We start from the raw sequence: 24,734 nt of genomic DNA on the forward strand, positions 1-24,734 counted from the left end.
CGAGCTCCCTAAGTCCGAGCTCCCTGTTAAGAGCGAGCTCCCTGTTAAGGGTCCGAGCTCCCTAAGTAAGAACCCAAGCTCCCTAAAGTCCGAGCTCCCTATTAAGAGCAAGCTCCCTACTGGGAGTCCGAGCTCCCTATTAAGAGCGAGCTCCCTACTGAGAACCCGAGCTCCCTGCAAGGAGCACGAACTATACTAGGCCCCAAGCCTCACAAAGCTGACCCGAGCTGGCCCATGGCAGCTCGGAACACTCCAAACCGAACTCAAGACACCTCGCTCGCCACTCCAACACTTCACTTCCGAAACACCAGGCCGACCAAACGTACCCGACACCAAGGACGTCCGTATCCAAGGGCGACGCACCTGACTGATTTGGGATCTGACGCCTGACAGCCGCATTTCAAACGGCTTCCTACTACCGCCACCTGCAACCGTCGTCACTAGCCGCAGAGATGGCTCTGACAAAAGGAACAGTGGCGGTTCTGTCCGGCTAGAGGAAATGACATCCGAACTGGCAGGAGTTCAGAAGTAATCATGCCCGACCTGACGGAAGCCTGGAAGTGAGTGCGCGAGGTGGTTATAAAAGGCTTCTACCCCCTAGGAACGAGGTATGCTAACTTTTCGCGCTATCTGGTTTATCTTGCCTTTGAAGAATTCTAACTTGAGCTTCGGAGCCCTTACGCCGGGTTCTCCCCGGAGCTTCTCTTCTCCTTCCGTTTCAGGTCCCTGTTACTCAGTTCAGAGGCAAGATCATCGACAGCTAAGACCGGCCAGATTGTGCACCATCAATATGTATCTTAGAAGTTTTAATAATTTTGAAATATTTTCATCCGTATTCAATTTATGAAATTTGTATTATTTTTTAGTGTATCTATGTATGATCGGGCTGTCGGGTCTTGTTGCTTTGTTCCGGATTAAGCTTTGAGATCTTCTGGATATGGGTTGAACCCGATGGGTCTTCTCATTGTGTAAGCAAATACAAAACTTTGACAGCTCGATTCCCCCCATCCAGCCATCCTTCCCGCTGTTACGATACAAGGAGGCACAGACGCACAGTCTGTCAGTCTGGAAAAAGCGAACGGCGAAGGCGAATAGTGGGACTTACTGGATATTGGACATAACCTCAGATTTGAACACGTATACGCCTATATATATATTCTACTATACGGTCATCTCGGTCTATTTGACTTCGCCACCAAAAAGCATCCAGTGTAAGCAACCTGAGAGGCCAAAGGGAGGAGACGGAGCCGGAGACTGGTTGTTGGTGACTATTGCTCGCTCTTCTTCTCCGTTGTGCTCTCTTCCCACTCCAACCTTTTCCCTCTACGTCTACGGCACGCTAAAAGAATCAGAATTTTAGACTCAATTGGCTCTCTTGTCCAGTCGCTTTAGTAATCTGTGTTTAACTCGTCGATTTTTCGCTTTCGTTTTGTCGGATTCCAATCAGAACAGTTTCTTGCATCTTTCTAATTCGAATAATACGAACTCGACATAGATATAAGAAAAAAGAAGATTTCTGAGGGGGAGTGCAGTCCAAAAATCCCTTTAATTGGGGAATTCCATTTCCCGAGATGGAAGAGGATCTGATCGGCCACCAGTACTGATTTGTTTAATGAAATGGCCAGCACCGTTGATGAAGACGCCGACGCAGTTCTCAGTGATGTTGAAGGGGACGATGCGGTTCCAATTGTCCTCAACGACCCATCTCAAGAAGACATATCCGTGGAGAGATTTAGGGAGATCCTTTCGGAGCTTGAGCGCGAGCGGAAGGGTAGAGAAGCTGCGGAGAATGCAAAATCCGAGCTTCAGACCTCGTTCAATCGCTTGAAGGTGCTCGCGCATGAGGCAATCAAGAAGCGCGATGAGAGTGGGAGGCAGAGGGAGGAAGCGTTGCGTGAGAAGGAAGAACTTTTGAGATCCAATGAGAGAATTTCAGGGGAATTGGCGGAGGCTCTGAGACTTAAAGATGAGCTTCTGAAGCAGAGGGAGGATGTTGCACGACAGCTCGATGAAGCAGTTAAGGCAAGGGACTTGTCAAGATCGGAGGTCGAAGTTGCTGCTCATATGCTTGTCACTGGAATGGAGAAAATCTCTGGAAAGGTTAGTAATTTCAAAAATTTCTCCGGGACTGGGCTCCCGAGATCTCAGAAGTACACAGGATTGCCTGCTGTTGCTTATGGCATTATCAAGAGAACAAATGAAATTGTTGAAGAGCTTCTTGGGCACCTCGACACGGCAACGAAGGCTAGGAATGATGCTCGTGAACGGATGGAACAACGAAATTATGAAATTGCAATTGAAGTTTCTCAACTGGAAGCAACCATTAATGGGTTGAGGGAGGAGGTCGTGACGAAAACATCTGAAATTGATAACTTGGAAAAAGCAATTGCTGAGAAAGACGAAAATATATCGGAGATGGACAAAGAGATGACAAAAAAGTTAAATGGGTTGGAGAACGAAGCAGCAGAGCTGAGGGAGATGGTTAAGGATTATGATCATAAATTGAGCAGTTTGGAATTGAAAATGGACTCACAGAGATCCTTATTGGTCGACCAGTTGAATTATGTGTCAAAAATCCATGACCACATCTGTAATGTTATTAAGATGGTTGACCCTAGTAAATCAGATCAATCGGACTTGTCAGAATCAATCTTCCTACCTCAAGAAATGGACATGAATGAGAACTTACGTGCTTCTTTGGCTGGGATGGAATCTATTTATGAGCTGACCAAAATAGCTGCAGAAAAAATAAGGAACGAAATGGAGGAGAGGAGCCGGGAAGCAAAATGTCTAAATGAGACTGTTGATCGATTGGTGAAGGAGAAACAACATATCGGGTATTTACTTAGAAGTGTTCTGTCTAGTAGGATGACATCAGATCCATCATCCGAAATGAATGAAGTTCTACAAATTGCAGAAAAAAGCTTAAGAGAGGCAGGGATGGACTTAAGATTCAATAACCTTTTAGGGAATGATGAAAATCTGGGCTCCCATGATAAACTGAGTTCTTTGGGGGTAGAGGAGGATGAGGTCTATACTCTGGTAAGCCTTTCTATAGCACCGTTGATTAAACTATTTCTTAAAATTGTTATGAGGAATTCCATGTGTATCTATCTTTGAGTGTTATTTTCATTCCATGCAGGTTGGAGCTTTGGAGAAGATAATTAAGGCATCTCAGCTGGAGATTATTGAGCTGCGGCATTCTGTGGATGAACTTAGGTACCCTCTATATAAATATATGAAGTTGGTCATGTAAGAATTTATTGTGTTATTAAAAAGTGGAATCACATTCTCAACATTTGTTTTTTTTTTGGGTATGCAATCTACTTATTGTTTGCAACTCCTGTTGAGGACATGGGTTTTTCAAACCCGAGTCTGTGGCAGCAACATAGACTTCACTAATTGCACAAGTGGCATTACCCATTCGTACAAGAAGAAAAGAAAATTATGAGGGAATGGATACATGTTTTTTGATGACGTGATAGTTTCCATTTGTAATATTGTAATAGTGCTTGACATCTGTTGATTAGATATCCTTTGTCTTGCATAATGCCTTACTGGATCAAGGGCAGAGTCAAATCTACTTAAGTCACATGTGGAGGTTCAAGCCAAGGAGCTCAGCCAAAGAAAGCATCGGATAGAAGAACTTGAAGAAAAGGAGAGAGTCGCAAATGAAAGTGTAAGCAACTTTGGACTAAACTGCACCTAGTAACTGCATCTTCTGGTAATGATAGTATGGTTCACATTTTTTGGACAAAATACTGCCCCGAGTAATAGCATTGCCTTGGTTAAGATAGATAAATTTCAATTTGTTTTTTACCCTTTTTTTCCCCTACTCTCTTCCTTGCCTCTGACCTTCCTGTAAACCTTTGAAACTCTGTTGATGGATACAGTCAGTAAGTGACACTATCAGTGTCTGTCCTACACACTTGTGGCTTAGTGGTTGTTTTAATTCAACCAAACCAGTGTTGCCATGATGTGGCATGGGTGGCAGGTCTTAAAAGGCTTCCCAGCGTGTCAAACTCTATAAATCACAGCATGGGGATGTGGTCATAAGTGGATATTTTGAATAAAATAATAAATCATTCAATGAATAGAAAAAACTAAAGAAAAAGTTTGAAATTCAAAGGGTTGGAAACTTTTTGATATTTGTTATTTGACACATTGTCCGGAAGTGCCAGGTACTATCATGGAACATCATCCGCATTTTGGCATGCCAAGCATTATGTGCTGGCATGGCTAAGTCTATCAGATTTGAGGTGCAGCAACCAACTCAAGGGACCCAATGTCCATCTTGACTAATTAAGAGATCAACACATTAAACCAATGACGTTGGCAGATGGAGGATTGGGGAGCAATAAGGGGTTAGACTGTTAGAGAACAAGTCAAAAAAGATGATTTTGTCACCTATTCACTGACTACTATTGTTTTCTAATTGCCATGGGTTGGGGAGCAAGAGAGGGTAGACATAGGTGTGTTTATAGGTGAAAACATCGGTTGCTTATCATCCTTGCTGGACTCCATGTTGAAGACTTGAAGTCCATTAATATTGATCTAGAGATTCAAATTTTGATCTTTACAATTTCTTGGAAAGCAATAGAGATTGATTGATGCGATGATAGTTAGAACTTTTTCTATAGGTTCATTGCCTGATTGATTGAATTTCTAGGGGTTGTCTGAGTAAATGGTGATTTTGGTTGAAACAGTAGCAGGTTCAGTTATTAAATGTAGTGATTGTACAGTTGAAGAGGGAGAGACATTTAATGCATAGAGTGAAGAACAAATGAAGCAGATGGAAGAAGTAACTAAACTTATCCATAGAGAAACCATTCATATGATCCTAGATCTAATTATTTTATTAGCATTCAAAAAACTGGGGCAGTAATATTGTCCTTTGAGAGGGAAGGTTAGGATTTCCCATACACAAATACATATTACATACATTGGTGTGTTTTTAATTTTTATGCATGCTTATGCCTTTTAGTATATATGCATGTATAGAACTATATATATTCTTCTCCCTTGTTTCAATTGGGGACTCTAGGTTAACTTGAAAAGGAGCCAAAAGGAAAAGGCAAAAAATGTTTATCCATCTCCAATGTATATTAGTTGATCCAAAAAGGCTCATAGTTGTGTATCATTTATTCATACCAAGGGCTTAATGAACTTGTATTGATCACAGGTTGAAGGGCTTATGATGGACGTTGCAGCTGCTGAGGAAGAAATTGCAAGATGGAAAATGGCAGCAGAACAAGAAGCTGCAGCAGGCAAATCTATTGAGCAAGAGTTTGTGCAACAGGTATGGTGGCAAAGTAGGCCAGTAAATTTTACTTGAGTATATAGGTTATTAATGTTACAAGGTGACATTTTATGCTAGCATTCAGCTCAGCTATGTGACATGCTGTACACAAGGTGGACCAATGAAAGGATGTATTAAAAAGCCAAGGATTTTGTTCATCCTACCATGTCGTAGTGTATTGGATGTGCATCTCATCTATTTGCTAGCATCATATTCTTTTAGGTTATGTAATTTTTACTTGCTAGTATTGCTAATACAAGTATTAGAATTCAACATGGTACGGGATATTGACTCAACAAGCATAGAACTAGATTTATATGGACTTTTTTGAGAAAGCAGAGGAGAATATTTTCATATAACAAGTTTATATTAATTAGACAATAAAATTGTTCATGAACCTTAGGTCAATAATCATGGAAAAATAAATGAAGAATGCCATCTTTTCCATTTTTTATCATTAATAGTGATAATTTTATTGATGATAAGTCTATACAGTAGTATATACCAATTAGATGGACTTGTGTATGAATCATAATTGTAACCTCGGAGCTAGACCATTGCTGATTGCTGCCCCCCTGCTCCAACTAGAGCCCCACATAACATTACCCAATCTAATACTTTGTTTCATTCTAAAGGTTACCTGCCCCACACTAATAATCCTCTATTAACTCCCTCATGAGTTAAAGAATCAGAAAACAAATTAGCAGACCAAGAAGCGCAATAAAATTTTTATTCTAAACAATGAGCTAAGTGTTCTGTTTCTCTCATGTGATGTCTTAGATGCCAAGTTCCTGCTACTCTATTCAGCAACAAGATCATGATTAATGAATCTCCCTCAATGAGGAGGTTTTGAAAGCTAGCTGTCTAAGGCTCTAAGCCAGGCTCAACAATCCTTGAAGCACATCTCAATTTTGCCTGTATGGAGTTACGGCACTCTATTGGGCGAACAAACATCATTAAATCTGGTTCTTGAAAATGCCAATCTATTCCTGAAGCACCTGTGTTTCTAAGGCTACGCCCATCAAAATTTTATCATGTTTTATGGAGGAGCCCAAACTGTAGTGCTTCTAGTTCTTCATTGCCACCATATGCCAAGTTGTCCAAAATACATCTGCCCATATGAATCACCATGATACCGTACCCCTTTTACTTGTTGGTGAGAGTAGAGTTGGTCAAAATAATGCATCCATAAGGTGGAGATTTCCACCTAGCACCAAATAGGGTAAAAAATGTTCTCAAATGCTTTATTTTTTTGATAGATAATGTTCTCAAATGCTTTTCACAAATGAATAGAAGATACAAATTTTTTTGATAGGTAAAAAATGAAAATTTCGTTAAAATAAAAGAAAAATTACATGCTGATGGTGATGAGGCATCACCCAATTACAACAATGATAAAAGGTTCTACACTCAATATAAATTTTCCATATTACAATATATGGAGTGATAATATCCTACTCAGTTTTTTTTTTTTAAGTGTCTCATAAGTATTAATCCTTAGGTGGAAAATTTACTAACAGAAGGATCTAATTTTAGGGGGTACAACCAAAATATATTGCTTTAACTGGAAATAAGTTGGTTTGATGTGACAATGGCTTTAAAACCCAAGGCATGAAAGAAGAAACCAAGATGATTGACTGCCCCAGCTCTCCTATCATTATCATTAAATTCCAAAAAGCACCCTCTAGAGTTTCATGAAGTAGAATAGTCTCCGAGATCTCATGATCCCTAAGGCCTCTCTAGAAACCAAAATTCCAAGATGGATATGTAGTAGAAGATGAAATAAAGGATGACAATGCAGTTATGCATACGATATCTAGTCCCATTTTTTAAAGCTGTTTGCCAGGCTTTGGGTGCCCCTGAAAGTTCTTCTTGGCAGCCAATGGGGTTTAATGACAAGAGGAAGATTTTATTGAATTTAATTACCTATTGCTATCCACTGGTTTTTATGGAAGGAATGAAACAGGAGAGTGTTGGGTCTCGATCAAAGGCAAAATCAAGGATCTGTAACAGTGTTGGGTCTCGATCCTCAAGTTTTGTTTTTGGTAGAAATCCTCAAAGAAGTTGATGGCCTTGAATATGACCATTTTTCAGGGACAATAGGATTACATTATTATTATTATTATTATTTTTACTTTTATCTGTATAGAGTTTTTCCCTCTTAAGTTCAGCCTGTGTAATCTTATGTTGGTTGTTTGTATTAGCTATGTGCTTTCTATTTTGAGGAAATCTCTCCCTATTTCTCATTAATATAAATCCTATTTAGAAAAAGAAGGGATATCTTTACTATATAGCGCCTATGCATGCATTGGCCTCTCTCTTTCTCTCTCATGTGCAAATGCATGCCACTCAACTAGTTTTTATACTAAGAAATAAAATGCAACCTTGAGAATCTTTGCACCAATGGATCATAACCCCATCAGAGGTCTTCACAAAATCTAACCATATTTCCCCTCATAGCATCATTACTTATTGCTCTTGGTTTCAACTTTACATCTTGTCCATTTGATTGTATGTCATGAATACTTTTTATGACAGAGTGCCACATATCAGATTCAATAGGAAACCTCCACAGCCATTTACCTAAAAAGGATGTATTTCTTATGGTTAAACTACTTGATCCAAGCCCACCTTCCTCTCTAGTCTTAAAAACCATTTCCTACCACCCTTTTTGGAATGTCCTGTTTCCCAAAGGACCTCATAATCCTCTCCACATTTTTTTACCATTTTAACATGGGCTCTAAAAACTTAGTAGTAGATTGGAAGGCTAGAACTTATTAAAGTGATTGTTCCTCCGAATGGGCCAAGATGAGACCCATGAACATGTCAAAGCTATGATTGAAAGCATCAAATGAAACAGCTGTCCAATGTTTGGAAGGACTTGTAAATTTTATCCCTCTAGAATTGATGCAGTGGCTACTTTACCTTTTCTCATAAAAAAGAATTGATGCAGTGGCATATGCATGGTTTGATCAATATAATCCACTTTTTTCCCTTTCTTTTGAGGGAAATGTAATATATTCATAGAATCATAGAGGTGATATAGATGTGTACAGGAGGATATACAGAAGCATAACAAGACAGTAAGCCCCATATCCCAACAAGAAATTATGTAGGCAGGCACCTAGTTGCTATAGACAAGACATTTAGGTGAGGCACCCAGCCAAGGGCACCTAGTTGATGCCTAGGCAGGCACCAGACGAAGCCTTGACAATTATGCCTGGGAGATGTGATCCAATCAGATGAAAAAGTCTCTCTTGTGTGAAGGAAAATTTAATTCTCCTATTTAAGGGACATTGATCAGCAGTTCGGCACCTTTGTAAATACTGTCTGTTCCGGCCTTTGGATAGATTTTCTTAGTATTTAAAGTGCTCATAATTTAATAATGGAAATGGCACTAACAGATCATCTATCTATACTGTATAAACTGGATACTTGCCTTGGGTTCTTTGTAGGTCATAAAAGTTAAATCCAAATACTATATATCATATATGCTTAACATTTATTTGCACACGTGCTCTTAGACTAGTAATAGCAAAACAGGATTCATGTAGCCAACCCCATATAGTTGGGATAAGGCTTACATGATGATGGAATAATGATTTTTTTTGGTCACTGATGATGGGATGCTAATTTTTTTTTTTGGTCACTGATGATGGGATGATGATTGATGGGACTAAGATTAGCTAGTTAAAAATTTTTTTGAAGTTGTGTTGGTCAGTTTTAGTTATAGGGTCCGCTTGTGTTACATGGACTGATGAAATTCTTTCTTTTTATTGAAAAATATCTTGTTTTATATCAAAATTATATTAGGAAGAAGTTAAGGAGACAAAGAACCATTCACATCCTGAATTTGGGTAACGAAACTAATCCACCATTAGTTGGGTGGTTGCAACATCCGGTCCAGTGCATCAGATCTCAAGTTTGAGACAAGGGAATGACATCATTTGTCAAGTCCCCCAAGTGATGCACTGGGATGTGATCTGTTCCTGAGTCGCATTGCCTTGGTGCTCAGGCCATCCTGGTCTAGTTGGTAGGATTGGGCATTTGGCCCGATCAGAGTTTTCACCTATATAAAAAATGAATTTATGTAATGAACAGTCATTTTCCATCATGGATATCATGATCTAAATTCAAAATTTACATTTTTTTCCATGTATCTTTATCTTATCAATCAAGCACAACTCTGGTAGATGTTGTGTGATTGTATTTTGAGCAACTTTTCATTTCTTTCCTATACTATGGGGTCCAATGAGAGAAAATCCCTAGTTCTGCGCCCAATGATAAAGTACCTATCAAGGATAATGCATCTCCTGACTATTAACCCAATATGAAACCGAACAGGTGGAATGGCATGGTTTATTGTATTTAGTTCAGTCATCTGATTCATACCGTAAAAAAATGTATAAGTGAGCGGAGCATACATGATTTGACTGTAAGGCTCAGTCTACATATTTGTATTTGCACTCCTTCCAAACTGAGCCTACAGGATGATCCATGGGCACTGAGACATATTCTAGTCGGTAGTCATTGAAGATATTGATTACATTGAAATATAAATTAAATTTAAATTTACAATATTTTCACAGAGTTGGTCCCATGGCATTTATTCTCCGCATCTCACAAGTTTTCCTGCCCCCATATGCTGGAACCAATGTCTCTTATGAGTTATGACTATTATTGTCATTATCAATTACAATGTTAAGAAAAAAACAAATAGAAATGTTCCAACTTCTTTGATGCTTTTATTTGGTTCGTAGTGCATTATGTGTTTGTTCATCAATTGTTTTAATGGCAATGTTGCAGTTGTCAGCCCTCAGGCAGGAATTGGACGAGGCAAGGCAAGCCATGATTGAGTCGGAGAAAAAACTTAAATTCAAGGAAGAGACTGCAGCTGCAGCTATGACAGCAAGAGATGCATCCGAGAAATCTTTGAGGCTGGCAGACTTGAGGGCTTCAAGGCTGAGGGATAGGGTGGAGGAGCTTACCCGCCAGCTTGAAGAGTCTGATATGCGGGATGACTCAAGGAACCAAAACAGGCAGAGATATATATGCTGGCCATGGCAATGGCTAGGGCTTAACTTTGTAGGGTTCCAGCAGGCTGAGACACAACAGCAGCCGTCAAATGAAATGGAACTTTCAGAACCGTTTCTCTAAGTAGACAGAGTATGTGTTTGGAACCGTGGGCATTTATTGACTACTTGATTTGTTTGAAAACCGAGAAAAGCAACGATGAACCCATTTATTGACACTTAGGCGCCATTAGGCACCAAATTAACAAACTGTGAATAAACCAAAATCTACTTTTGCAAGTTCTTATGATTACTGATTCACATAATGGGGGAAATACTGAAGTGGTGCCTATGTAGCAGTGTTTATTCAATAAATGCCCACGGTTCCAAATACACACAGAGTTATTTCATGTAATCTTTTACAAAGGGAAGCATTTTTTTCAAAGCTTCATTCTTCACTTTTATATACACATCTGGTAGCCACCGGCAGAAGAGGACATTTCTTATATATTGAGCCCAATTTCGCCCTGCGTATCCACAATTCCACATCCTCTATTTTCAACCCATTCTGGTAGTTCCCAGTCAAAAGTGTAAAAAAGGTTAGAAAGCACGAGCTCAATTACTTGTATATCAAAGTTAGTCCCTGGGCAACCCCTGCGGCCTGCAACAAATGGTAATAACTCGAAGTCCAGCCCTTTGAAGTCAATATTGTTATGTAAGAATCACTCGAGTAGGGTGTTCTCTTCTCTGGATCCTTCCACAACATTTAGGGTCAGTTGCTATCGTCGTGCATTTATAAACACTCGTTTTTGCCGGAATGTCGTACCCATTAATCTTGCAGTCAGCAATTGTTTATCGGGGAACTGGTAATGGAGCTGGGGGTGGGGGGTGGAGCCTCAATCCCTCCTTGATCACTAATTTAAGGTAGTTGGGATCAATATGGTCCCGAATTACGTTCTCATAAAATTCGTCCAGTTCTTAGAAAACTTTCTTCAGCTTTGCCCCTAGACCATTGATTTTGTTGATCCATCCCATCCATGGGAGGAAGTCAGAGATGGTGGAACATCCCAACAATTCCTGAATTACTTTCTACTGCTGCGTTGAGATGAGAAAGCACCATGTCGCTCAAATTAATTGGAACCGAAGAATACCCAGCAATAGAAGCAATCATAAGGGCCACCTCTTCTTCTCTTATGGATCGAAATGATCGGTCACCAAGACTGTAATTTTCCTGAGCTTTCTCCGGTACTCACCATAGGGAGCAAAGGCGGAATGGGCCCTATGTATTTTATCATTGACGTGGAATGTTATCACTGGTTCCACAGCCCACTACACAGCGAAGGAGTTCAATTAATGTGAGGTAGGCCATTTGATCTCTTAAAATGAGTGAAAAATATGAAAGATCATAGATCCAATGTTTTTTATTTCAAAAATACCCCTAAAACGTTCTCATATCACATGTAATCTACCCCTTTTCCAATCGATGTTATAATATAGGGGAATGTTTTTTTTTTTTTTCTAAAAGGTTGATAAAAGAATTATTAAGACTATTTTTGGAATAAAAACCTATAGGGGAATGCTTTTTTTTTCTAAAAGGTTGATAAAAGAATTATTAAGACTATTTTTGGAATAAAAACCTTGGACCAATGCTCCTTCATGTTTCAGCATGCCTTGAGTCATATAACAATGGAATATGGAAATGGTTCTTGATACCAACTGAGGGGTGGTTCATGAAAAACCATCAACATTGGGGAGTAGGGGGTGTCCATGAAAAACCGAAAAATTAAATCGAACTGAGAAAACCGAACCATAAAATGCGGTTAACCAAATTGATCGGTTTGGTTTTGGTTTGAAATTTTTGAAAAATCGAAAGACCGATTTGATTTTCGATTAACCTATAAAACAACCGACGGTTAACTGAACCGATCGGTATATATATTTATATGTATATTTTATATATTTTTAATATATATCACATATTTTCTATATATTATATATAAATATATATTCATTATATATATAAATATATAATTATATTATATTTATAATGATCTATTTAAAAATATATTACATATATTATATATCATTTATTATTTATAATATAATATTATACATATTTATATAATATATATTATAAATATAAAAAACTGAAAAACCAAAGAATCGAACCGATCAAAAACCAAAATCAGTAGACCGATTAACCGATGATACATTTTAAAGAAATAAAAAAACTAATACCACCGATTCGGTTAAAAAAAAAAAAAAGGCCATGGTTCGGTTAAGCGAAGTACCGAACCGTAGACACCCTCTAAATTGGGGATGGCGTGGTGAGAATCACCAAATAGAAAAAAAAAGGTTTTTGATGGAGGGTCAAAACTAAACTATATGGGTGTGTTCCAGGATGGGTTTTAATAAATACGTGTAACTAAGTGGGTGTCTAAGTAAATGACTTTATTAGATTAAAACGTATCAAATCTAGTGTCGGATTCAAATCCAGATTCAGGAAAATGGATATTGATGATAGCCTCGTTAATTAATTGGACACCAGTAACCGGTTCGGGTTTCGAGTGACTATTGACACGGCATGCGAAAAGAAAAAGGAAAATACGAAAAAGAAAACGTGGCTTTGAGAGTGGGCAATCGCGTGGAGCAGCGATTGTTTTTTGTTCCGTCCATCAAAGCTCCGTTAGAGAGGAGAGGATAAAATGTTTGGAAAGGGCTTATAATAAAACCTCTATTTCTTTCTTCGCCGTGGTGCGATCCTCTCGCCGTCTCTCTCTCTCTCTCAACTATGGAAGTACTGGGACTCCCTTCTCTAAATACTCTGAGGAGTTCATCTCATGGGTTTCAGAAAAAACAAAGCATAAAACTAATGGGAAGGCGTGAATTTTTCGAAGTTTCAAAACCATCTTCTCCGGAAACCAAACTCACTTACAGAACCCATTATCATGTAACCAAAATTTTCGGTCTTTGCCAATGGCTTATCCATTTCTGCAGTTCTTTTAGTCACCTGATTGCACGCCTTTTTTTCCCTGAAATGTGTTTATTTTTTACATTATTCTTCTCTTTCTTTGGATTTAACAGTCAAGAATTCGAATGATAGCGGATGAGGAAGAGGACTCGGCAAGGCAGATGAAGGAGATGGCTGCAGCCAAAAAGAGATGGGAAGCTCTGGTATTTGACATCATCCTCAGTTAAGAGATTGGTTGCTTTTGGTAATTAACTTTTAATATTCTGGAGCCAATCTCCAGTTGCTTTGTACCTATTTTATCTGCAATTTGTTTTTAAAAGATTTCCACGCTGTTGGTTGAGTCAATTACTTTTCTAGTCACTAGCGTAAAACTATTCCCGAAGTTGGATTTCTTCAACTTCAATGTCTGCATGTTAGAGGCCTTTTGGAGTGACATAATCAGCTTCAAAGAGTATTTCTTTTCCCTGTTTGGTACCAGGTCGGAAGCTCCATCCTGAGATGGAAATTAGATGCTATTAAAACCATCTTTCTTCTCACCAGTCAAAAACAGAGGTAAAATATCCGGTGTAGATATGCTGCAATATGTTGCACCACATGAGAAGAGAGGAATAATAGCCTTTTCTGTAATAAGGAGAGAAAAACGGAGGCATTGATTGACTAGCTTACAGTTAGGGTGGCACATTGGTCAAAACAAGGGAAGAGTTTTAGAGGCTTCACAAGTCACAACTAATGGCATTATAAAGGGCTGCTACAATGTGGTTTGCTTTTCGACTAGTGTTGTTGTTTCCCTATCTTCATTGTCACCTCCTCTGGATGTGATCAAACAACACTGATTAGGTTCAGATAGCATATTTAGAGCCTATAGGAGATGATGATGCCATTAGAGTGGATACTTTCTCTTTCGGGTGATTCTTTATCACCTTCTCTTGTACAATTGTACTATATTCTTTTTTTAATGAAATTTTCTTTTTACTATCAAAAAGAAAAAGATGCCATTAGAGCAGAGATGTCATCACTTCTTCATGAACTTCAACTCAGTCTTTGTCTGATCTATTTTCATTTGGAAATTGAGGAAGACACTTACGTGGTGGTTGTATGGGAGCAAAATGGAAAAAAAAAATTCCATGGTTAAATCAGCATGCAGTTAGGGAGACCAGATCCTTAGCCCAAAGAAGGAGCTTGGTACAGGTGGATTAGATGATCTGCTAATGATTTAGCAGATTCACTGGAAAGGGCAGGGGCAAATCAAGATGACTTATAGTTGTACTGAAGCTCTACCATTTCTGCATAGTTTGTGTAAGTGAGAAACTGAGAAGGGGTGGGCCCATTGGCTTGGTTTTTACTCCTGAAAAGGAACTTTTCTTACTACTGTATTCCATCTATATCTTATCCAACAAAATCTGTTGATCTGTTAATTACAAGAAAAACAAATTGATCAGATATTTTGTTGCTTAGGAAGAGTGATAAGTCTTATGTACACCATAATATCAATGTGTTGTTGTACAACTTTGGATCTGTAAACTTAGCATGTATGCTACCCAAGTATCAAGTACCCATAGGATATAATTTATCTATTATTTGAAGTGTCATCAGTTCATTATAAGCACTTCCATGTTTCAAATTCTGATATTGGCTGCAGATTAGGGAAGAAAAGGTCAAAGTCTTGACACCAAGGGAGGCTGGTTATGCAATTCAACTTTCTAACACAACTCTTCTTGATGTCCGCCCCTCTACAGAACATAAAAAGGTGAGCAAGTTAAATATCTGATGTTATGTTCTTGAATTCAAACAACATTACACTCAATGTAGTGGTCCCTACACACTTTAGCTTGTCCTGAAGTGGTAAATGCTCATTGCACTACATCTGTGTATATATAATGGTATCATCTGTTTTAGTGAATATGCCACTTTTCTCCACAGTTTTGATATGTTATTCAATATGTTGAAAGACCTAAAATATGGTGGTGGAGGAAGTGAATTGTTGGTTATTGGTCAATCTTCATACCTCTTAATATAACGTGCTACTCTTTATTATATATATATACTGAATTCTTATGAGCCCCTTTACCATCTATTAGAAAGCTCTTAATGCAGAACAAAATCTAAAAACTGCTTCTATATAATAAACAAACCGTTAGTCTAAACTAATTAACATGTGTGCATAACTAAATAATGCTCTTTAACTCAGTTTTGTACAAGAACCCTATTTCTATTTCTTAACATAAGGCACCTTAGGGTGTTAGCCATACAAAAATTGTAATATACGTAGACTACAAAACCAACTTGTCGCATGGATAGCTGTCTCTTTAATGTGCATTGTCAATATTACAGTTATTTTGTTTTTTTTTTTTCTGTTTCGACAGGCATGGGTTAAAGGGTCAGCCTGGATTCCAATATTTGATGTTGACAACAGATTTGATGTTGGCATACTTTCAAGAAAGATAACAAATTTTGTGATGGGTATCATATTAAGCACGCTATATTATCCTTCTTTTATGTTTCTCATACAATGGCTGGGAAAAGATTATTTTGTTAATGATATGTTTTCTGCAGGGGGTTGGTGGAGTGGTGTACCAACATTATCATATGACAGGTATGAGTTATTGTTATTTATGTTGTTTTGTGCATTGCACCGGAATTATTGATGTGATATAATTTTGCAACAGCCAGTTCTTAGCAAAGGTTGAGGAGAAGTTTTGTAAAGATATTGACCTCATTGTTGCATGCCAAAAGGGATTAAGGTAACCCTTGTCTTACCCCATTACTTGTTTTGGCAGTTATTATTTTCTAGTGTTGGATATAGTTGCATTTCAGATTCTAGGTAATCAAGTGAATTTATGATCATTTTCATGAGATGAAGCATTCTTTGTCAAGGTGGTAGCTTGTAGAATAAGTCCTAGAAACTTGTTGTTTACCTTAAATTACTAAGCAGGTACTCTTAGCAATTTATTAGCATCTGACGGTTTTTATGCTAAGGTGGGAAAAGGTAATATAAAAAAGAACAATTAAAACAAAGTTTTACTTGAAAAATATTGCCCTCCTGTTTTTTTAGCCCATCACATTATAAGACCTCTAATAAAGTTGGTGGGGTATTTAGTACTGCAAAATTTAGAACTGGGTATAGGATGCATTCTTGACTTTACTCAGGATTAAGTATCATATTTATATTTGTAACTGTTAGAAACTAATTGATGGCTGTATATGAAAATGGATAGTTAACTTAATCCTTAGTTAGAATGCATTTATTTAAACTGCAGGAATCGTTTAATGATGAAGATGCCTTCTAGATTCATAGAATAGTAGATGGTTCTAAACTTCTAATATAATTTTGTACCCAAGTAATAAAGAGTGGTTTACATATTTGTTGTTCCTATTGTGCTATCTTGCTTCAAATTGAAAAATTACTATCCTGCAGATCACTTGCTGCATGTGAGCAACTTTACAATGCAGGCTACAGAAACCTCTTCTGGGTTCAAGGAGGTCTAGAAGCTGCTGAAGAAGAAGTAAGAAATGTTACAGGACTTTCAAATTTTTTTCCTTTCTGCTCGGCTTGTGATGTAGTTAAACTACCTTATTCTGTTTAAACCTTTCTTTGATTATTTTTTTCGAAGAAAGGTAAAGCATAAATTGGCCGTTTCCCAATTGAAAAGAGAAAGATAACCCCTTATATACAATAAATAAAAGTCATTAGATAATGATGCTTCTCTCTTTTAAAAGGAGTATACTTCTACCATTGATTAGGGTTGTATTTCATAACCCTTTCATCAAAAACAGGCAGTCTCCAAATTGTAACCCTTTGTTTAAACAAAACATGTGCTTTACCAATATATGTATGTGTGTTTGTCAGTTTGTGTGTGTGTGTGTGTGTATGTGTGTGTGTGTCTGTGTGCATATTGATTTGACTAATGCTTATTCTTGTGAGTACAGGATCTTGAGAGGGAAGGTCCTCAGCCTTTCAAGTTTGCTGGAATAGGCGGAGTTTCCGAGTTCCTTGGGTAACTCTATCTCATTAAATGATTTCTCCAAAAAATGTGCTGAGATTTTTTGCAGGTTATAGACCATAGATACATCTGACTAATGGTTTATAGACAAGGCGGTAACTAGTGAGAGACATTATTCATGGATCCCAATTAGGTTCTATTGCCAGGAATGGTTGTGTGATCAAAACCAAATTGACCTATCACATTCTTTCTGAAAAGACGAGAAACATTGCTAAAACCTACAGATAAGATTTCACAGATGTTCTTTCTTTATTGCACTTTTCAAGATCAAGGTTGAACTACTAGGACCTTAAAAGTATTCTATTTCCTAGGACCTGTGTTTATTATAAAAATGATGTTTGAGAAACCAGGAGGAAAAATAAATGCAACATGACTAGTCAAGAACCACTCGGGTAGGATATTGTTTATTATCCCTTTATTAATATAGTCAGTCTTACAGTGAATCAAGTGAAGGCTTGGGGTCTTGTCTTTTTCTGGAAAGTAGTCCTGTATTTTATATTCTCTCAACTACAGAAAATTTGTCAGTTAAAATTGACGACTGAAAATCTTGTTCATCTTGTGAGGGTTCCCTCAAGTGGTTTATTTATAGACATTTACTCGATGTTTCAGTTGGACTGATCAACAACGAGCTGCAGCTGCCAAGGAAGGTTGGGGTTATCGCTTAGTCTTCTCTGCACGTCTGGTAGGATTTACTTCCTGTTGGCACCCCATGTTCACTGAAGCCTTTATGAATTTATTGTTCCCTCAACAAGATTAATTCCAACTGACCTTCTTGGCACAGGTTGGTCTTTTTATCGTTGCGGATGCCTTGTTTATTGGGGCTCAACAAGTGGGTCGTTATCTTCAGGACCTGAGGTCCCACTGAGAGTTTAATGTAGGAATTAGTGGTATCTATGCACAGAGCTTCTCAGAGATGATTTATCCCATCTCCTGATCACATTCTAGCCACTGGAGATTCTTTAAATCCCAATTTTGGAATTGGAAGCTTGTGTCCATTTGGGGTTTAATCGTGGAAGATGCCATTCTGGATCCCACTCTGGCTCTCTTCTATATCTTTTTCACGCTTCCATTTTTATGGTACAATTTCCTGGTTATTTAGCTATATTTTGCCGCGTTCCAGATTATGTGCTCTTCTTTGTAACTATGAGGAGTGGATGTGCATTTCCACATGGAATTTTGGTGGACATTCTTTTGCAAATCAAGACTTAGCTGCCGAAATGTTATTTTATGGAGTGCACTAAATTTTCTATCCCCCGTGTCTTTGTTCCAGTCTTCACCGGTGCCTGAGTTGTCTTTCCTCTGAAAAACATTGGTCAAAAACGTTTTAACTTCAGACTTATAACCAGTATTTCCTTTTTTTTTTTACTTAATTTCATTATTTCCTATCTTACAATTTATTTCATATTCGTGTATTTATTTATATATTTATATTTATGATGCTATGTTGATATCATGGTTGAACCATTCAAACCATAGTCAAATCATTTAAACTAAACTGGGTGAATAAGTGATTCATTGTCCAATCTAATTTTTGGAACATTCACTAAATTTACGAAAACTGTTGCACTTCCAAGCAGGTATGACTTCATCCGACTTTCTGAAGTATGCATTGTGTTAAGCATGCCATGAATAGCTGGATAAACAACCAATTACAACATAAGTAGATTCCACTTCCAGGCCCAGCATTAACAGGGCTACAACTAGGGCTTTAAAGATTTAGATTAGATATGGTGACGAATTGAATCTGATGCTATTAATACTCAGATTTGAATCGAATCGTAGCCATATGGTTCAGATACATACGTCTTCATGCTCTCAGATGATCAGAAATTCAGAATAGAGCTATGGAGGCAAAATGGAAAAACGAGAACATTTTAATAAGTCTTAACTCAGACAGGCATAGGAGATGGGGGTGGGAGAGATGTTTGTGATAATTAGACAAAGCGCGGTTTGGCAACAACAATCAGATCACATATCCGGTGCATTGATATACCAAAAACCTCGGTCATGTCCAAATCTTTGGCCTCGATACCAGGGGGAAGTTCCCAATCAAAGGAATGGAGAAGTTGAGCCATAGCAAGTTCAATGCTTGCTGCGCCAAATGTAATAGCGGGGCAGCCTCTTCTCCCAGCTCCAAACGGTATTAATTGGAAATCCTGGCCCTTGAAATCAATGGAGGTTCCCATGAACCTTTCTGGTTCAAAAACTTCTGGGTTCTCCCATGACTCCGGATCCCTTCCTACTGCCCAGGCATTGACGAAGATCCGTGTTTTCTTGGGGATGTCATACCCATCTATAGTTACGAGTTCCATTGATTCTCTCGGGACTAGTACTGGAACCGGAGGATGCAACCGGAATATCTCTTTGATTACAGCCTTCAAGTAGTGCATTTGGGGCAGATCATCCTCTGAAACGCTTCTTCTGTCCCCGACGATACTTCTTATTTCAGCCTGTGCTTTTTCCATCACTCTTGGGTTCATTACGAGCTCTGTCATTCCCCAGTCCAGTGTTATGAACGTCGTATCCGTTCCCGCAGCAAACATATCCTAGAATCAACAGCAACTACTTGAATTAGTGGTGGAAGAAGAAGGAGAAGAAGAAGAAGAAGAAGAAGAAGAAGAAGAAGAAGAAGAAGAAGAAGAAGAAGAAGACTAACCAAGATGATGGCTTTGATGTTATCCAAGGTGAGGGGCGTGTCGAGGTCATCGGAATTCTTCTGCATGTCAAGCAGAATGCCAACGAAGTCCTTGTGCTCCTCTTTTCTGCTCCTGCTGCTGGAATGTTTGCTGAGATGGTCTTCGATCACTTCATTGAAGAATTGATCGAAGCGTCGAAAGGTGCGACGGAGTCTTGATTTCAAGCCAGTTATTGTGTGCATCCATTCCATGGAGGGGAAGAAATCGCCCAGACTAAATCCCCCAAGCAACTCCTGATACTCCAAGAGCATCTTTTGGAACCCATACTTATCGTACTCCCCTCCTTGGGAGAAACCCCTCCCAAGAGCAACCCGACAAACCACGTCGTTTGCATACAACCCAAGCATCTTGGAGAGATTGGTTGTGCTTGGGTAAGAAGAAGCAACCCGATGGACTAGACGGGCAACCTCCTCTTCTCTGACGAAGCTATATGATTGGACTCGCTTGGCACTGAGTAACTCAAGAACTGCGATCTTCCTGATGTGCCTCCAGTAAGCACCATAGGGGGAGAAGACGATATTGGTGCAATTGTAGAAGAGGTGTTTGGCGGAGAAAAGCTGGGGCCTGCTCGCAAAAGCAAGGTCATGGGTCTTCAACACTTCCTTTGCCGTTCTGGCAGAGGAGACCACCATGACTGGGACCTCACCCAGTTGTAGGTAAATGATGGGGCCGAACTTCTGCGACAGCCGGAAAAGGGAGAGATGGGGCATTTCACCTAGCTGGTGCAAGTTGCCTATGATCGGCAGCTTTGAAGGTCCCGGTGGCAGATTCAGATTTCTTGTTGGGTACAATTGATGCTTGACGATGAGCACCAACCCTAGCAAGATGATGATGAATGTCAAGAGACATGAGGAAGGTAGGAGGGTTTGCAGGGGAATTGTTTCCCAGAGGCACCATTGAGTGAGATCCATTTTGGTAACACTCCTACAGGCCTAAGGAAGCGAAGATAATCATCTCATGCCTTTGGAACCCACCTTTGTCATCTTGTATGTCATAGCTCTGTCTATTTAGGTGTCATAATAATCACTCCTACAGGCTACAGGAAGAAGCTCAGCTGCCTTCAGTATGTAGCCCACAAAAACACTGTTAATCTTTGCCATACCATATGCCATGGCTCACTAGTAGTGTTTTACACATATTTGTCATGTTGGATTTTCAATTGGATTGAGATTTAATTCACAACCATCTTGTTGTATTAAAATTGACCACATAATTAAAAAAATTTAAAAAATAATAATTATTTTTAATTTATATATTCATAATAAATGCATATAAAGATAAAATATTAAATTTACCAACAATAAATTTTATATAGTTAAACTGGATGAAATTATTAATTCGTATCGAATTTGATTATTAATTAGATGCAAATTTTAACCTCTACATACCAAGCGTTAGGAATCCATTGACAGCCGCCCTATTTGAAACCTGACCGCCATTGTGTGGTCACACAAAATTCAAAAACATGACACCGTTATCTTTTTTATTGGAAAAGATTTAGGGTCCGTTTGGCATATCTTTTTGTACGATCTTCCAGTTATTTATAAGTTAGGAAGACCGATTTTCAGTCTATTCTCGTTTGATTCATGGAAGATCTAGCTACCAAAAGATGGAATGCCAAAAAGATGCAAGAATCCCATTTCATACTGATTTCGGGAAGCTTCATATGAAGCTTTTCGCATCTTTCTCATTTCAATCTCGCGTGGAAAGACATGTGAAAAGACATGCATTTGCCAAACGTGCTTTGGGCTATTTAAATCTTCATGCAAAAGCTCAATGCATCTTTTGCATGTCAGAGCTACAAGAAGATCTTCCCAAAAAAATGCACCAAACAGGTCCTTAATTTCATGACCATACACTTTCCGCTGCCAATTGCGTTGAAAATACATGTAACGACTACTTGTTTTATTTGATAAATTGCATATGCTTCTCTCCCGATAACCTAGTGGTTGAGTTGGTCACTCAACCTCATTGGGCCAGTTGCCTGCTACGCATTTCACACATGCATCCCAATGGGACCGGATCTAATAAGTACAATAAACTTAACACATTAAATGAGCACTTGATAAATATGTTCATAACTTTCAAAAGTTGGTATTAATCTTTTTAAGGATGTGTTGGGAGTATTTTAAGGGATAGGTATCAAAAAAAATTTCTAATTGCTCATTTAACGTGCTTACAACATTGTGTCTACCTGATTCGAACTGATCACATATATATCACAGAAAATTATCCATAATCTTTAAGGTTGTGTTTGTTTTTGGAATAAAATCATGGTTTTCAAACCGCCATTGACCTAGATAGTCAAACCGTTCGGCCCAGGAATTGTCCAGGCAACTAGTTCCGTTTTACTCCAAATCCGGCCCGTGGCCAAAAACTGTTGAATCAGTCAACGATCCGTTGACCCAGGCAATTGAACCATTGACTTGTTCAACCGGTTTTGACCATTTTATTTTAATTATTTTTAAAATTTTTGTTAAAATGGATCATCTATTTGAACCGGAGGGTCGAACCATTGACCCGAAAACCAGTGGCCAAAACATTTCCGGTTGTGTCATTTTTTTAAAGCATTGTGTAAAACTTTATTGATGTAAAAGTCCACCGGTGGTGTTTCACACCAATTCATTTGAAATCATTGAACCGTTGAGCATTGAAAAGCATGATTATCAATGTAATATTATTTCAATTTTCAATGTAATACTACATCGATAAAATATTGTTATAAGTGACGTTTTACATTAATTTATAATATAAAACTTCACTCCATCCAAATGTTGACAAAATCAAACCAGAAAATGTTTTACACTACAAACAAGTGTTGACAAAACCAAACCGGTAATGGACCTAATGGTGTTTTACACCACAAACAAGTGAAGCCTAAAGCTCACTTTGAGAAAAGAGTGCAAATACAGGTAAGTGCAATGAACTGATTGGGCCAAGTCATCAAATCATTGACCAAATCAACATGTTTGAGTCAAGTTTTAAAAATCAATTTGGAACTAGAACCGTTCTTACCGTCGATTTCTCAATTGATGGTTCGACCATTCAATCCAAACAGACAATCCGTTCCAATAAAAAATTAAAATAAGAAAACGACTAAAATCATTGACTGAATCAACAATTTAACCACCCGCATCAACGGGTTATTGACCAAATCAACGGTTTTTTAGCCAAGAATCAAATTAAGGGTGAAACGGAACTAGTTGCCTGAATGATTTTTAGGCCGAATAGTCCTACTGTCCGGGTCAATGGCAGTTTAAAAACACTTATTTGAGTAAATATAGGCCAATTGGTCCAACCAATTTGGTCAAAAAATGGGTTGAGAAAACTGTCTATATGTTAAGAAGAAGAGTCGCATGCATTGAAGTAAAATACATGCAAATGCAATGATAATCAGGGGTCGATCTTAAAAATACTAGTGCAAGGGAGGTTCTTCCTTTTATAAGATAAGATATCCCCATTAAAGACAACTACACTTTGGGCTGAAGAAAATACTAATAGCAATGAAGCTCCCTTTCATAATCTTATGAGATTTTTTTTTATTTGTTTGTTTTATAATTCATAATCTTTGTGAGTTAGTTCATTAGGCTGCGTTTGGAAGTAGTGTAAATCCCGGTTCGTTGTTATTTTACACTCCTGTCCGATTTTGTGGCTGTTTGGGTGGAGTGTCAAATAACAATGAATATCAATGTAAATGACCTCTTCGATAGATTTCTACATTGAGAATTGATGTGGAAAATGCATCGAAAAAATCGATGTAAAAATCTGTTTGTCTCTCCATCGGTGTAAAAGCACTATCAATAATGTCTCTCTTATCACATCTTCGAACCGCTCCCATGGTGGTAACTCTTCGTCGGTGCCACTGCTTCTCCATTGTGCATCTCTCCGTCGGTGTCTCGCTTTCTCTCTTCGTCGATGTATCTCTTCTCCATCTTATCCATCGTGCATCCGGTTCCATCTTCTTTTTCGTGCATATGGTTGAGAGATGTTTATCAGGGGAAAGAAAGACCGAAAATCTTTGTTCTTGATTTTCAGGTTTGTGAGGGCGCACGAAGCGTCTATGATTTCTTCTAGGAAACCCACGATCCCACCAACAAAGAATATCTAGTAAAAGAACTATAGGCTTTGTTCTGTGCTTTCTTCTATTATTTGTTCTTGATTTTCAAGTCTGTGGCTTTGATTTATTTATCGCAGAGAACCAACATCAAATGTAGTATTTGTAAAAGAACCATAAGCTTTGTGAGAACTTAACTTTGTGAAGATGTCTGTTTCTGAGTTTTGTTTTTCCCAATAAACATCTCCAGAGAGACAAGTATCAGAAGTCGAGCCGAGTATAAAGAAATGGGACCCAACAAATGTCAATAGTTTTTACAAATTTACACATGGAAAGCATTTTTTGAAACTGCTACGGAGCTCAGGTCTGTTGGTCAAAGCTTCAACGCTGACGATCAAACTGTGTTGGAACTACTCAGAACTCAAGTTTCCCCTCTTTTTTCTAACCAAAGAGCGGAGGAAATGCTTTCCACTTCAAAGTTCAGACTTGAGTTCTGAGAATCATTTCGTTTTTGAGAGGTGGGTTGGGGAGGGTGGAGATTTGCATTTGATGAATATTCTCCAAACGCATACAAAAACGGGACGCTTTGTTTACATCGATCATCCAAACGCATAAGAGTGTAAAATGAGTATAATGTCAGTTCACTTTTTACACTCAAGCATCTGACCGTTGTTAAATTCCATCCATGTAGTTTTGCATTT

The 24,734-nt window shown here is 38.3% G+C and overlaps 3 protein-coding genes across 3 annotated transcripts; 2 read left to right on the forward strand and 1 right to left on the reverse strand.

The window, feature by feature from the left end:
* Positions 1-1,176: 1,176 nt before the first annotated feature.
* LOC104593046 (uncharacterized protein At3g49055-like) lies at positions 1,177-10,777 on the forward strand. The gene is made up of 5 exons (XM_010252702.3): positions 1,177-3,042; positions 3,143-3,219; positions 3,568-3,679; positions 5,183-5,299; positions 10,106-10,777. The coding sequence occupies exons 1-5, from the start codon at positions 1,618-1,620 to the stop codon at positions 10,454-10,456; spliced, it is 2,082 nt and encodes a 693-aa protein (XP_010251004.1). The 5' UTR covers positions 1,177-1,617; the 3' UTR covers positions 10,457-10,777.
* Positions 10,778-13,011: 2,234 nt separating this feature from the next.
* Positions 13,012-18,532, forward strand: LOC104593047 (Rhodanese/Cell cycle control phosphatase superfamily protein). The gene is made up of 10 exons (XM_010252703.3): positions 13,012-13,261; positions 13,396-13,485; positions 14,922-15,029; positions 15,646-15,742; positions 15,836-15,875; positions 15,949-16,023; positions 16,698-16,785; positions 17,210-17,277; positions 17,893-17,965; positions 18,065-18,532. The coding sequence occupies exons 1-10, from the start codon at positions 13,103-13,105 to the stop codon at positions 18,146-18,148; spliced, it is 882 nt and encodes a 293-aa protein (XP_010251005.1). The 5' UTR covers positions 13,012-13,102; the 3' UTR covers positions 18,149-18,532.
* A 479-nt stretch (positions 18,533-19,011) lies between these two features.
* On the reverse strand, positions 19,012-21,204 carry LOC104593048 (cytochrome P450 71AP13). Its single transcript, XM_010252704.3, has 2 exons — positions 19,940-21,204; positions 19,012-19,829 (listed from the first exon to the last, which is right to left on the reverse strand). The coding sequence occupies exons 1-2, from the start codon at positions 20,888-20,890 to the stop codon at positions 19,218-19,220; spliced, it is 1,563 nt and encodes a 520-aa protein (XP_010251006.1). The 5' UTR covers positions 20,891-21,204; the 3' UTR covers positions 19,012-19,217.
* Positions 21,205-24,734: the final 3,530 nt, after the last annotated feature.

This window comes from Nelumbo nucifera, chromosome 3 (assembly GCF_055504915.1).
Source record: "Nelumbo nucifera cultivar China Antique chromosome 3, China Antique-T2T, whole genome shotgun sequence".
Lineage (NCBI taxonomy): Eukaryota > Viridiplantae > Streptophyta > Magnoliopsida > Proteales > Nelumbonaceae > Nelumbo > Nelumbo nucifera.

What these genes read in the sequence shown, in the direction of transcription:
- LOC104593046 (XM_010252702.3), top strand. Translation starts at nt 1,618, where the DNA reads ATGGCCAGCACCGTTGATGAAGACGCCGACGCAGTTCTCAGTGATGTT. An exon ending in AGGATGAGGTCTATACTCTG is followed by an intron (nt 3,043 to 3,142) that starts GTAAGCCTTTCT and finishes CATTCCATGCAG; the next exon opens with GTTGGAGCTTTGGAGAAGAT. An exon ending in AGCAAGAGTTTGTGCAACAG is followed by an intron (nt 5,300 to 10,105) that starts GTATGGTGGCAA and finishes GCAATGTTGCAG; the next exon opens with TTGTCAGCCCTCAGGCAGGA.
- LOC104593047 (XM_010252703.3), top strand. Translation starts at nt 13,103, where the DNA reads ATGGAAGTACTGGGACTCCCTTCTCTAAATACTCTGAGGAGTTCATCT. An exon ending in AAAAGAGATGGGAAGCTCTG is followed by an intron (nt 13,486 to 14,921) that starts GTATTTGACATC and finishes TATTGGCTGCAG; the next exon opens with ATTAGGGAAGAAAAGGTCAA. An exon ending in GCATGCCAAAAGGGATTAAG is followed by an intron (nt 16,024 to 16,697) that starts GTAACCCTTGTC and finishes ACTATCCTGCAG; the next exon opens with ATCACTTGCTGCATGTGAGC.
- LOC104593048 (XM_010252704.3), bottom strand. Translation starts at nt 20,890, where the DNA reads ATGGATCTCACTCAATGGTGCCTCTGGGAAACAATTCCCCTGCAAACC. An exon ending in ACATCAAAGCCATCATCTTG is followed by an intron (nt 19,830 to 19,939) that starts GTTAGTCTTCTT and finishes TGTTGATTCTAG; the next exon opens with GATATGTTTGCTGCGGGAAC.